Source organism: Amborella trichopoda, chromosome 4, assembly GCF_054954075.1.
Source record: "Amborella trichopoda isolate Santa Cruz 75 chromosome 4, AtrichopodaSantaCruz75HAP2 v2.0, whole genome shotgun sequence".
Taxonomy (NCBI): Eukaryota; Viridiplantae; Streptophyta; class Magnoliopsida; order Amborellales; family Amborellaceae; genus Amborella; species Amborella trichopoda.
The window spans coordinates 46,503,098-46,518,377 of NC_142339.1; the positions used below are offsets into that span (position 1 = coordinate 46,503,098).

Below are 15,280 nucleotides of genomic sequence, written 5' to 3' on the forward strand. Positions count from 1 at the left end.
ACATTAGTGGTTGGCTGACTATGTCTGAATCCATCAAGAGTGATTGAGTCTATGAACATATCATCCACATTAGTGGTTGGCTGACTATGTCTGAATCCATCAAGGTTAGTAATTTGTTGCGTTCCTAACCCAAAATCCCCAAAGCTTGTCCATCCCTCATGCTCATCCCTATTGTCATGCTCACCCCCACCCTCCTGTTGCTGGGTCTTGGGCCGTGAATATCTTGGTTGGGATAGGGTAGCCTCATAATCATGATCTCTCTTATTTACCCCAATACCTTCTTCCCACTCTCCTTCAACAGTTCCACAACTCCTCCTACATCTCCAATGAATTGTGGATATTTCGGGGGGTGGCTTCCTCTTTCTTTCTCCTCACCACCTTCCTTCTTCATCTACCTCACCAATTACCTCAACGAACGCTCTCTTGCACAACACTGGCTCAAATTCCTCCACCACCGATTGTTCTGTCTTATCTGTGACAAATATTGTATCTAGGTCGATCGAGTTGTAGTCCTCAATCTTCCTTCTTATTTGTCGCTATTGGAGGTTCAAATTGTAATAAATGTAAACAAGCATATAAAGCCTCTCCGAAGTGAGCCGATTCCTCCAAGGGATATACACCACTGGAATGTACTCCAATTTCGCTCAAACCCAATAGCAGAACATGTCTGGGAGAGCACCTTGATTGTTATCCTCCTTAAGTGAAATACAACACTACCATGTATCTCCCACCATTCAGTTGGAATGAGTACAAACGGCATTGTAAGAGCCAAAAAATTTCATAAGATTAAAGATGTGAAAGGTAAAGAATTAGTTCGCAGTTAACTTGGATCCATATCGCTTTAAGAACTCCTTGCAAGTCTAGTTTTGAAGGATCCTACCACATCCCTATATAGAGAAAGCTAAGAAAAACACTTTGTTGCAATGCTTTAATTACACCTCACAAATATACTACGTCAATGAAATTCCTACACCAGATGTTAACCCTTACCTCCCACACAGATGCTAACTGGTTTTGGTGGCTTCTCTCCATCCTTCCAATAATGTATCTGACCTTGTCCATGACCTTGTTGGGATGTTTGAGTATCAAATAGAAATATTTTGGACTGAAGTAGAAACCTAGAAAATACATAAATGGAAAAAGGCCATTTAAATGCATAGTGAACAAAAAATTTTAAATTTGACATTCTAAGTATATAAATTAACATTTACCTGCATAGTGAATCGAGAGGCACAATTGTGCATTCTAATGTCGTTATAGGATCTCCACCACTTAAGGAACAAAACTAAACTTCTCCTTATAGCTGCTTTGGCCCTCTCAATCACTTTGTAAATGAGGCTCATGCAGGTTTTCTTATCAGCATCCACCATTCCTAACAACCAAAGGGTCCATAGACTCTATACTGGAACACCCAGACCACAACCTCTTATCTGTAATTGTGCCCCCCACTTTTATCCCTTACATGACTTCGAGACTTCGAGAGGCAGTCTTTTATCCACTCTTCACTGATGAACAACCTCATCAATGTGGCTTGGGATTCCTGAATGCAGTTTACAACCAAGTAATATGTCACAAAGCAGGTGATGGCGGGCCTGATTAGCTTCTTATTCTCAATCTGCTGTCTAAACATAAATAGGATTTTGAAGTGCTTATATATAAATTTTGACACAGCCCTCGCTAAAACTAATCTCATTCACTATTTGATATTGACGATCTTCTCTAACATGATATTAATGCAGTGGCCAATAGACCGGAAAGTTTAAGATAATCCATCTAATTAACTTGGTCCCACCAACTGTAATTATGAGAGTGATGCCTATTCTCGGTCAACACTGCTTATACTCCTTAAACCACTTCCTAACTTCCTCCACCTCTTCATCCAAGATCACCCCACTAAGCACATATGTTGTAGGGGGCTTCACGTCGGGCCCCGCTTTCTGGATTGTGGCGACCATAGGCCCGTATTATTGGCAATTGGCCGCATCAAAAGGGATCCCTCCATGGTAGAACCATTTATGGGATCTCCCCATAAATTTCTTCATTACGTGTCCTGTCCCTTTTAGCATGCCTCCAAGGTTTATCTGTTGTGACCTAGGCTTTGAAAAGAATGGGTCTATGCGACCTGAGCCATGGACTGCATAGGTCTAATGTGTCCACCTCTAGTGGGCCCTCTATGACACTAGCTCTCCTAGACAAGCCAAAAGCAATTTCCTCAACATCTGAGGTATGGGAAGAGGTTGGCCCAAATGACCCCTCTATCGCACCAAAACTTGCATCAAGTGCCTCTAGGCTCCCATATAATCCCTTACTGGGCCCTCCATCCAAGCCCAAGCTAGGCCTTAGATACATACTTCCACCAACCCCTCCATATATGTTTGGGTCAGCGCCGAGCTGGGCCCTCCATACATGCCCATGCTGTAACCACCAAGCATACCGAGCCCGCTTTCCTGTTAGGGCACATCCTCCAAGCCTATTATCGTCGCCATCTCCAAGTCGTAGTTGAATTGATGCTCTGGATCCATTTCACTCAATGGCATACAAAAATAGGCTATCTCCTCATCCATCTTTTGCTTCACGATTTTTCTATCCTTGTTAACCTTAAGAATGGCTGTCATCTGCATTCTTGTGTTGCTCAGGACACACTAGGGCACACAGCAAGCTCCTCTATCCCCTGCCAAGTGTTGCTTGAACCTATTTACGCCACTACTTATTACCTTTCGGCAGTAATAGCAAACAATTTTATCTTTCTTGTTTGGGACATATCAGACCCCATGCTACCATGCAGGGTCTTCCTTTGATTACAAAAAAAAAATCATTTCTACAAAGAAACTAATTTTCTAGACAAAAAACTAATTTTCAGGAAAAATTCTAAAATTCAGGAAATAATATAATGAGAAATATTAATTTTCATAAAAAATATCAATTTTGTGGAGAATAAATGCACTATAATATAGATTTTCACGACAAAATATAATTTTCAACTGCAAAAAGTTTTTTCAAGAAAGATTATTTGTAAGAAAATCCAATTTTCAGGAGATATTTTGGAACTTAAAATGATTGTGCTTTCACATGATGTTAAAATTTTAGAACTTAAAATTGACTTATATGTTGTACATCCATCAAATGCCTAAATTATCAATTTGGACCTCATTGTAGGCAATTGACATTTTTTTATTATTCTGACTTGGCTAGAGTGATGGATTGAAATGATCAATTTATAGATGATCAATTAGTGAAGTACGACTATTTTGCATGAACAACAAATAAATATAACTTCATGAAATACCCGCCTACACTTCTCGAGATACCTAGTTCTTAATTTTCGTGTCGATTGCCAGCTTCATTTTTGACCATTTGCATTTTAAAATAGTTGAACTATGTCGCAATCTAAGGAAGACCCTACACAGCAGTATGGGGTTAGATATGATCCAAATAAGAAAGATAAAATTGTTTGCAATTATTGTCAAAAGGTGATAAGTAGTGAGGTAAATAGGTTCAAGCTGAATTTGGAAAACGTTAAGAAGGGATTATTGCATGCCTAGTGTCCCTAGAAATATAAGAAAGTAGATGGTAGTCATCTTCAAAGCTAAAAAGGGTAGAAAAATCGCAAAGCAAAAGGTGGATAAGAAAATAGCTAGCTTTTATACGATACTGAGTGGGATGAATCCAGAACATCAATTCAACTCAACTTGGAGATGGCAATGAGGAAGCACACTATCGAGAAAGCGGGTTCGGTATGCCTAGGGTTATAGCATGGGCATGTATGGAGAGCCTAGCTCGAGCATGTATGAAGGTTTCAGCCCAAACATGATGGAGGGACCAGTCAAAGTACATATCTAAGGCCCAACATGGGTATGTATGGAGGTCCCGATATGAGAATACATGGGAGCACAGGGGCACCTGCTGCTAGTTCTAATGCGGGAATGGGTCACTTGGGCCAACCACCTCCCATACCTCAGATGTTGAGCAAACTACTATTGGCTTGTCTAAGAGCGCTAGTATCGTAAACGGTGCTAAAAGTGGGCAAAGTAGACCTGCGCGGCCTATGGCTCCAGGTCACCTAGACCCATTCCTCTCAAAACCTAGTTCACAATAGATAATTTATGGGGAAATGGTTCTACCATGGAAGGATCCCCTTTAATGCAGCCAATAGCCCATATTACAAGCCTATTATCGTCGCAATCCAAACCATAGTTGTCGGGGGTGCGTTCTCTGAAGCAGGAGCTGGCTCGGGTCCGTAAAACCGTGGATTGTTGGAAGCTCCTTGTGATTAGGATCGTCGTCTGTATGATCCTATATCAAGGGATCGCAATCCTTGTCAAAGGGAAGCGCGATTTCATGAGGAAGAAATCGCAATAGTAAGCTTTAAGGGATCAAGAATGAATCATGGGAGGCACAAACCTGAATCAGTGCATATGAATCAGTCCTAAATGTAAAAAACACCATATGCAATGCATCAGACACTTGAGAACCGCAGTTCAAGCCTGCTAGGAACGAGGATCACAATATAATCTGCGTTCCATCCAAGATCCCTAGCTAGAATCTTGGGATCGAGGTTCTGGAGTGGGTCCGTGACCTTTCCTACAAGGTTCCACCAACTATGATTCAAACAGCAAGGCCCAAGGAGAAGCCGCCTACAGCATATGAGCTCAACGAGGCGATCTTGGATTAAGAGGTGGAGGAAGTTAGGAAGTGAACTGAGTATAAACAGTGTTTGCTGAGAACAAACATAACTCTCACAAGTGACGGTTAGTAGGTACAAGTTAAGCAAAAGGATTCTCTTAACTTTCTGGTCAGAGAAACAATAAGAATAAGGAAGGATGCAAGTTCCTAGCACAAGTATTGGACCATAGTGGATGAGGTGGGAGAAAAGCATGTAGTCCAGATTATTACGGGCAATGAGAAAACTTGTGTTTCTACGGAATCCAAGTTGATGGATAAAAAGAAACATCTGGTATGACCCTGCATGCCGCCCACCGCATTGATCTCATGTTAGAGGACATCAACGAGATCAAAATTGTGAAGAAAACTATAGTTTCAGTGAGAGCCATAATGAAATTTATATATAACCACTCCAAACATCAATTTATGCTTCGATAGCAGACTGAGAATAAGGAGCTAAACATACCCACCATCACCTTTGCGACAAATTACTGAGCTATGAACTCCATTAGGGAAGTCCAAGCCACATTAAAGAAGTTGTTCACCAGCTAAGAGTGGTCAAAAGACCGCCTCTCGAAGTCTCATGAGCAGTGATTCAAAAAGCAGACCACCCAACGTCTAGGCGGTCCGAAAGGCCTAGACGCATCGCCCAAGCCTAGGAGGCCAATCTGGGCGGTTGATCCCTGGGCAGGCTGCCTAGGCGGTACGGAAACCGCCTAAGCAGGGGCCCAGCACCCAGCCCTGGGCAGCCACCCAGGGGTGGAAATGACTTTCGGTAGGGGCAATTTTGATCATTTTTTTTGTGTTTTCAAGGGCCAAAAATTAGGGTGTTGGAGCCAATTTTAAAGAGAAAAAGCCCCCCAAAAACTAGTTATGGTGAATTTTTTAGGATCGAAGGATTCCTCAAAGTAAACAAAAGTTGATCAAAACATCACCCATTGATATTAGATTTACTTTTTGATGTTTTGCAAAGTTATTAGCTGGTTTTTTAGAAGATTTTGAGTATATAGAAGCATATTTGAGGTGGAAGTTTCAAGATTGAGCAATCAAATTCAAAGTAAGTGATTTTTTTTTATTGCTTTAGTAATTTGCATTATTTTTTAGATGTCTTATTCGGAATCTAATAGGAGTGATGATCCCGGTTGGAAATATGGTTATAACCCAGATCCTAATGATAAAAATTGCATAAGATGCATGTTTTGTGCAAATGATACAAAATCAGGGCGTAAACCGATTCAAGAAACATCTTGCCAGTATCAGGGGGATGTTGCCGCATGTAAAAAGACTCCTGATGTTGTTAAAGAGAAAATAAACAATTTTTTGAACATGGTGAAAATGAAAAAATATGAGAGATTTGCCTTTATCGTAGAGATTAGGTCTGGGGTTCGGGTCAATTTTGATGATGATGATAGTGATGAGGAAAGGATTGGGGAGGGATGTCAAGAGGTTGAGCAATCCATTATTAAGGAAAACGGGAAGGGAGTTGTAATTGCTTCTGGTTCTGGAACTAAGAAGCCTCGAGTTAGAGGCCCCTATGGATATTTTTTACCTCGGCCTGAGCCTGAGGTTGCAGGAGAGAAAACAAAAAAGCAAACCACTATTGAAAATAGAAGCAAGAAGGAAGAGAGAGATAGACCTGCATATTATCTTGCTACATGGTTTTATGAGGCGGGCATTTCTTTCAATACCGCTCGCTTAAGCAGCTTCTATACTATGATAGAGGCAGTTGGCCAACTTGGCCTGGGATGAAACCCCCAACCCCATATGAGCTTTCAGAGCCTTTTTTAAAAAAACCAATGAGTGCCACGAAGGAAGCTGTAGAACTTAAGAAGAATGCATGGGCTCAATATGGGGTTTCTATTATGACTGATGCTTGGAGTGATAGGAAGAGAAGAAGTCAGATGAATTTGTTTGTGAATTATCCTGTAGGGACTGTTTATTTGAGGTCTATTGATGCCTCTGATCATATCCATGATGCCCATTACATATTTCAAGTGATAGAGAAGGGAATCAAGGAGGTTGAGGAGCATCTTGTTGTACAGGTTGTCACAGACAATGCTGCTCCTAATGTTGCTGCATCTAATTTGTTGCGCATAGCTTATCTTAGAATCTTTTGGACACCATGTGCAGCACATTGTATAGACCTCATGCTTGAGGCTCTTGGCGGTTTAACCGAGATATCAGGTGCATGGAAAAAGGCCAAGTTAGTTACAAATTTCATTTATAGCCACCATCTCACCCTCAGCATGATGAGTACCTTTACAAAGAAGAAAGAGATTGTGAAGCCTGGGGTCACGAGATATGCGACCTGGTACTTATGCCTAGATAGCATACATTCGAGGAGAGTGCAATCGAGGCAAATGTTTATCTCGGATGAGTGGAGAGCATGCAAGTGGTCTAAGGATCAGGTTGGGAAGAAGGTGAGAGATATTATCCTTTCTAAGGCTTTATGGCGAGGGGTGAAGGGCGCTCGTAAAGTATTTTTTCCTCTTATCAAAGTCCTTTGCATGGTTGATAGTGACAAGCCTTCTAAGGGCTACATATATGATGCTATGGAGAAATGCAAAAGAGAGATAGTCCAAAATTTCAATGATGAAGAAACCCGCTGCAAGCCTGTTTGGGAGATTATTGATGAGAAGTGGGATAGGCAGCTACATCGGCCATTGCATGCAGCTGGTTATTATTTGAACCCAACTTTTTTTTATATCGACAAGGATACACAAACAAATGACAAATGACACAATTATGAATGGGTTTAATGAGTGTGTAGAGGTGCTAGTCCCTAATCCTGATATGCAGGATATTATATGCGCTGATGAGCTGATAAATTATAAGTGCTCATTAGAGTCTTTTGGGAGTCCAACGGCGATGAGCCAAAGGACCAAAATTAATCCGGGTATTAAGAATATTCTTAAGTTCATCTTTATCAAGTTCAAGTAATCAAGTAATTCTATTATTTATTTATGATTTTTTTCTATATCTTTGCAACCCATTTGGCGGAGCCAACAGGGGTGTAGTTCTCCAAATTTACAAAAGTTCGCCATTCAGATCTTAAAACTAACCACTTCTTCATCCGGTTGTAAGCGCAATTGAAGTGTTTTTAAAGGGGTAAGGCCGTAAGAGTAATTTGTATAATTTTATAAATAATACATAAACCATAGATATTAGATTTTAATTAGTTTCATTTGATTTTGTTAGATTCATACAATGAAAAGAACACGCTTGAATCAAAGAGGCTCAATGACCTAGTCTATGTCAAGTACAATCGACTCTTGAAGGACAGGTTTGCTAAGGGAGATAAGAGAGACCCCATCAGATCAAAAAATATGGACCATGCTATGGAGTGGTTAGTTGATGATGATAAGGTCAAGGGCCATGTAGGATTGGCATGGGAGATGGTCATGGATGCTTCACGAACATCAGTTGACCTTCCTAGGGCCACTAGATCTTCTACACAGAGAACAAGGATGGAGGAAGAAGGGGCTGATTCAAAAGAGACGGAGGAGGATGGGGACGACCAATATGTCGAGGAGGGTGACAACTCTGTCGACTCCGATGAATATGATGCCAATGCAACCAACCCAAGATTTTTTGATGATGAATGAATGATGAATGTTGATTGTTGTATAATTATTAAACTTTGAAGTTTGAACTTTGATTGAAGTATTGTGTATTGAACTATTGAAGATTCTATTAAGTCTTCAAGTATTACTTTCATAGTTTCATAATTCAATTTTGTTTTCTTCCTTATGGTGGTGTACTGTAGTACTGGTGTGATACTATTTGATAACTTGGTTTGATAAGTTGGTTGGTTGGAAAATTTTAAGTTTTAATTGGATATGGAGTATGAACCGACTTATGGATTATGGTTATGCTTATGGAGTGTGTGTTAAATGCTAATATGTAGTATAATTTGAATTAGGTACTGGAATACATATAACTGATACTGACATAACAGCAGAAACCTTATTTGGATTCAACTGGACCGCCCATGTTCTGGGAGACCGCCCAGGTTCTGAGAGACCGCCTAGGCGTTGGGCGGCCTGGACCCCCCTGGCCGCTTAGAACCCGCCTAGCGCTTTTTGAAACATTGCTCCTGAGGGACTAACAGTGGAGGGCATAATCACGAACAAGAGGTTCAAGTCTAGGTGTTCTAGTATAGTAGAGGCCACTGCTCTTTGGTCACAGTGTTAAGAATGGTGGATGTTAAAAAAAAAGCCACCATGGGCCTCCTTTACAAAGGAATTGAGAGGGTCAATGCAGCTATTAAGGAGAAGTGTAGTTTTGCTTTTAAAGTGGGAGATCATAGAAAGATGGTAGAACACACAATTGGGTAGCATGATTCACTATGTAGGTAAATATCCATTTATATACTTAGAATATTAACTTTTAACATATTCTTCCAAGTACATTTAAATGGCCTTTCTCCATCCATGTATTTTCTAGGTTTCTACTTCAATCCAAAATATTTCTATTTTACGTCCAAACATCCCAATAAAACAAGGTCATAGACGGTGTCAACTACATTATTGAAAGGATGAAGAGAAGCCACCAAAACCATGTAGCTGCAGTGTGGAAGGTAAGAGTTAACATCAAGTGTAGGAAATTTCATTGACTTTTTACATTGTGAGTTGTAATTAAAGCATCAAAACAAAGTGTTTTTCTATTTACAGGGGTGCAGTAGAATACTTCGGAACTAAACTTCCAAGAGTTCTAGAGGTGATATGGATCCAAGTTAATCCCTAACTAATTTGTTGTTCTTTCACACATTTAATCTTATGGAAACTTTTTGGCCCTTAAAATGCTTTTTACATCTCATCCCAGTTGAACGGTAGGAGATACATGGTAGTAATGCACTTCACCTAAGGAGGATAGCAATCAAGATGATCTCCCAAACATGCTCAGCTACTGGTTATAAGCGAAACCAGTGTTCGCAAAATCAAACCGGAACGCTTAACTGGATATGGGCCCGGAAGCGGTTTAACTGGCCTAACCGGTAAACCGGCCGATTCAACCATTCTAACTGGGGAACTCCCGGGTGGTCGAAAAAGTGTTGAAAAAATAAAAAAGATACACAAAAAACTACTAAAATATGAAAAGTATATAAAGAATGATTAAAACAAAACACATTCAAATAAAGTTGAAAATTAATTAAAAAAAAGATTTTAACAAATAGGGTCAAGCAGAGAGATCAAAGTTCCATTTAATCTCTTGGGATAAAGTTTGCCTACCAAGACAATAGGGAGGCCACAGGATCAAAATCCTAAGAAAACATACCCAGGCTCTTCTAGGTAAATGGTGGTGGCATTTGGCCACCCAAACTGATTCTCTATCGGCACAAGTCGTGCGGAACAAATACAAGATCCCCGAAGGGACATGGGTGCCAGAACCAAGCAATTGCAACAACGCCTCAGGAGCGTGGAAATCCTTCTCATCTTCCCTCTCCGTCTTCAAGAACTTCATTCGATTCCATCAGTGTGAATCTGGTCGGCTATCTAGCTCGGACACACTCCCCAAAGGGACCTCTATCCCTCCCTTTACCACATTGCTTCAAACAAAGAATCGATAGTCGCAGAAGATATGGCAGTGGTGGGAAATCGAAGGGAGTGGAATCCCTCATTCAGAAGGAACCTAATCGATGAGGAAACACTACACTTTCTCTCCCTGTCAGCAACCCTACACTCCTCCTACATAGCAATACAAGGGAGGGACATGTTAGTATGGTCTCTCGCACCCTCTGGTATGTTCTCGGTTGCATCCTTTTATAAAAAACTTATTCAGCGACCCACTTTTCCACACAATCCCTCCTCGATTTTATCAACGGTGTGGTTTACCACTGCACCCCCCAGAGTAAAGTTCTTTAACTGGATAGCAGGCTCGTAAAGGACCCTTACAGTGGATCAGCTCCAAAAAAGAGGCATTCCCATCCCCAATAGATGTGTTTTATGTCAATGTGAAGAAGAATCAAACTCACATCTTTTCATTCATTGCAATATGGCCCATGACATTTGGGGTCATATATTGCAGCTTTGCAGAGTTCCATCGGTAATGTCATCAACAATCAAGGACCTCCTATCCTATTACCCTGCCACACATTGGCTCAAGGCAGAACGAACACTTTGAAAGGCAGCAGTAGCAGCCACAATTTGGAATATCTGAAAAGAGAGAAATTCCAGGACATTCCAAGGAAATGTTACTGAAGGTCCAACCTTACTCCACAAAATTACTTCCTCAGTAATTTTTTGGGCAACCAACAACCGATTCTTTTCAGGGATCACCGCTAACACTTTTTTAAGTCATTGGAGAAACATCATGCGCCATAGTCCTCACAAAAGAAAGAGATCCCACAACTGGTAACCTCCCCCACAAGGAACAATCAAACTTAACTTTGATGGTTGTTCCATGGGAAACCCCAGTCATGCCAGAGTAGGAGGAGTTTTCAGAGACTACAACCGCACAAGTTTGTTCACCTACTCTGAATACTTGGCATTCAAGATTCTCAGCATGCCGAAGCTGTGGCTATTCTATTGGGCATCAAGAGCTTCAACCGATCTTGGGGGTAAAACCTAATAGTGGAGGGAGATGCTAGAAATATAATATCATGGGCAAGAGGGACTTCCTCTCCTCCATGGTATCTTGCTTTCATCTTTGACGAGATCGTTGATATTTGCAGGGATATAAACGTCTCATGGACGCATACCTTGAGGACATAAAATGAGCTAGCCGATCTCCAGGCAAAGGACGGGGCCAAGGCTCTGGGTGAAGCCTCTATCTTCGAACCGCACCACAGAGGGACCACAATGTAACACTGTGTGGCCTGCTATTTTGCTTGCTTAAGATCACAGACTGACAATGTAAAGGGGCAGTACTAGTATAAGCCCATTTTTTGTAATCTCATTGTATACTTTGTATAACATTGGATAGATACATACAATCATTTTGTATAGGGTCGGTTGACCTAATTTTTACGGAGACTCCTAGCATGGAGGGACACTCGGTTCAAACAAACCATGTAAAATATTTATAGAAATACATTTAACTTTATCAAAAAAAAAAAGTAAAAAAGTGAGTATTAATGACAAAAACAATTTTTAATCTTTACCATAATGTAAAGAATATTAAAAAATGCATTACAAACAAAATTCCTTATTTTTAGGAATTCATATACATTTTTTGAAATTTTTTTTTTAAGTACCGATCAATCACCAAAACCTCCCAAAACCGGGACCGTCCACTAGCCGATTCCGATCTAACAGAGCGATTAGCGGTTAGATCGCTCGGTTTTTCTAGCAATGAGTGAAACTAGAGTACATTCCAGTTGTTGGCACACACCTAGTAGGAATCCGCTCACTTCGGAGAGGCATAATAAGCTTATTTACATTTATTACAACTTGAACCTCCGAGAGCGACAAATAAGAATGAAGATTGAAGACTACAACCTGATCGACCTAGATACAATTTTTGTCACAAATACAACAGAACAATAAGTGGTGGAGGAAGAGAAGCCAGTGTTATGCAAGAGAGTATTCCTTGAGGCAATTGGCAAGCTAGATGAAGAAGAAGGGTGAGGAGCAAGAAAGAGGAAGCAGCCTACCAACATATCCACAATTTGTTGGAGATACAGGTGGTGTTGCACAACTGTTGAAGGAGAGTGAGGACGGGGTATGGGGAGAAATGAAAGAGATGATGATTCTGAGGCCACCCTATCCCAACCAAGACATCCACAGCCCGAGACCAACAGCAAGAGGGTGGGGGTGAGCACGAGGGATGGACTTCGGGGATTTTGGGCTAAGACCACAGCAAATCACAAACCCCTAGGGATTTGGGCATAGTTACCTGGACACTAATGTGGATGATTTGTTCATAGATCGACTCAATGTATTGTCTCACCAATTCAATGAGTGGCCTGACCAAGATGAAGAATAACATCGTCTTCCATGTTGGTATTAGGTTGTATTACCAGAATTGTATGCTTTATTGTAATCCATGTATGATTATATACTTCATCCAAGATGATTGTATACTCTTCTTATGAGATGTGAATCTAATGGTTAACAAACATTTATACAAGGAACAATGTCTCAATATTCACATATTGATGCAAAATAATGAAAGTCTACCCCATTTCTCTTTAGAATCCCAAAAAACGTATTTCTAATGATTTGTATTTTTTTTTCCCAACCAATCCACAGATATGGACCGTCGATTCACTGCTCTAGAGTGGTTTTTGGGTTGCCCAATCTAGGTCACGAATTCGTTTTTTAGAACACAGTAAGAAAGTGATTGTGAATGACACAAAGTAGAGACCAAAAAACCCTTGAAGTTGTTGGGTGGTGGGTAATTTTTGCCAATTTTTAGCCTAGATTTATTTCATTTCATAAAGCAACTTGTAGAGGTGTGGCATCCCACCTATATATAAAGATCAGCGCAATTAATGTTGTGTGGCACCTCTCTTCTTTGTCCTCTTTGAAATTAGCATTTGGGAACTTTTTATTTCCTATGCATCTATTTGGAATGGGCCTTTTACAGGAGTACTGACCAGATTGGGTAGTGAGTGCATCATTCCATCTATGCATCTAAAGCAGCAAGCTAGCACATTGGGCCTGAGGAACCAGCATACCAGTTTAATCATGTCCATAGATTCCAAGCCTTGTTTATGAGAGTTCAGATTCCAAGCAAAGTTGGTCTCACAAAAGGTAAGTGAAGAGAACCACACCTATTACAGCAATTTTTTAATATCCTACATCAAAACTTGCAATCTTTGCATGAGAGTCAAGATCTAAAAGAGTCATTCGTCAAACTGTGTGAAACTTAGCAACTCTTAGACATTGTATTGATCATCTTCTCTCGCCTAATGATTAACGAAAAGCATCTCACATGTCAGGTACTCAAAACCATGTCTCTAACTGCCAAGAAACTGAAGCCATTGCTTTGGCAATGCAAGGTCATCAGACTGAAAGATTCCTAGAAATTGATCAAACCAGAAGATCAGAGCCACTTTACTTTATACGCAAAAAATCCTTGGTTATTGCATGGGGAATGTGAAGAAGAGCATGAACTATTCCAGTGTGCACAGCAGGAAGTAGTGTCTCAGTTCACATGGAAATGAGGCACAGATCAGCATCATATAATTCGGGCTAATCATTACTATGGGTAGGTGGTAGAAACTAAAATTGGGCTTTGTAATTGGTTCATCTTGGGACATCTAGCAATGTTGAAGGATAATATGATCATCTTCAATTTGATCTTGTTGAGGGATTAAGCAAATTCCAACAACTGATAACGAAAAGAAAAACAAGACCCAAAAGATGCAAGCTACTACTTTACTTTCCTGCTTTTATTTATTTTCATTTTTTTTATCTGCTGCAATTGAGGTGATCAAATGAATGTAATAAGTAATGATTTTGAAATGGAAAGTTTTTGGCCATCCCATAAACATGCTCTCCCATAGAATTTTCAATTTACTACTCATATACAACAAGAGGACTATAGCTATGAAAACAGGATGGAATATCCAGTTTTGTACTCCTCCAAAATCACAAGTCAATTATAATGATGAAACACATAATTCTCCCAAATAAAGTTGTAGTTTGTGTATAAACAGCAAAGACTCTCCAAAGTCTAGCAATTCTACTATTAGCATAATCTAAAGTTAAGGATTGTCTAAAGACCACTCATTTTAATGAATCTAAGTTCAGTTACCAAGATGTCCAGGACATAGGCCCTAATAAATGCTCTGAAACAATTCACACAAACATCATTCAACGCATTTTCATCTTTTAAAGGATCCCTATTTAACAAACCATGACAAAAAAGGGCCCATATATAAAAAAGCAGTCACCAAAAAGAGATGCAATTTCTCAAAGTAATTTCCAAAAACAAAATAGAAATAAGGGTTTCACACCTTTTGATGGATTTAACGAGATCAGCTGCAGAAGGGTGGCGCATCCTGTCCAAGAAGTCATGGCAAGTAAGAGGAGCAGTGGCCGCACTGAGAAAATCTGAATTCTCCATTAATAAACAAAATCTTCAGCGAACCAGACAACCTCCAAGCTCCTAAAGTTCACACATGACCATTTGAAACGTAGAACCGTCTAATGAAACCGACCATAGAAGACTCTGCAGAAAACCCTAAAATGCAACTTATTCCGACTGATTTTGCTTCTGAATAGAATGAAAAAGGAGAGTGTGATATAAGAAAGAAAGAATAGTGTGGGTTATGCGCTATTGGACATAGAAAGAGGTAGTCCTAGGTTTTGGATCCCGGGCTCCAAAGCCAATGCGACGCGTCAACAACAACAAAACCTCGAATTGTTGGAAGCGCATGAATCACTTAAGACTCTGGTAAGGTGATTGGTCTTCGAAAGGGGAACAAGAGAGAGACGATTACAATCAGAATAGGGAATCCAAGAGAGAGACTGCTATGGTGACCACAGTTCGTCCATGAAAAATTAAGGGAAAATAAAAAAATAAAAAATAAAGAATACTTTTTATGCAACTTATCCGGCTAACATTCTCTCACTTTTTAAAAAAAAAACAAACTCCCTATGCAAATAACCCCTTATCCCAAAAATTAAAAAAAAGCACAACTACCCTTACTTTTTTTACCCATTACCCA

General features: G+C 40.1%; 1 protein-coding gene across 2 annotated transcripts in view; it reads right to left on the minus strand.

Annotated features, from left to right (window-relative positions):
• Window positions 1–15,061, minus strand: part of LOC18995765 (vacuolar protein sorting-associated protein 9A) — a 37,969-nt gene extending 22,908 nt beyond the window's left edge. For both annotated transcript variants that reach the window (XM_006846545.4, XM_020668645.2), the window contains exon 1: window positions 14,567–15,061. In XM_006846545.4, coding sequence (XP_006846608.2) covers window positions 14,567–14,676 — 110 coding nt within the window. In that variant the 5' untranslated portion in view covers window positions 14,677–15,061. The remainder of the gene's footprint in view (window positions 1–14,566) is intronic.
• Between the last annotated feature and the right edge of the window lie 219 nt (window positions 15,062–15,280).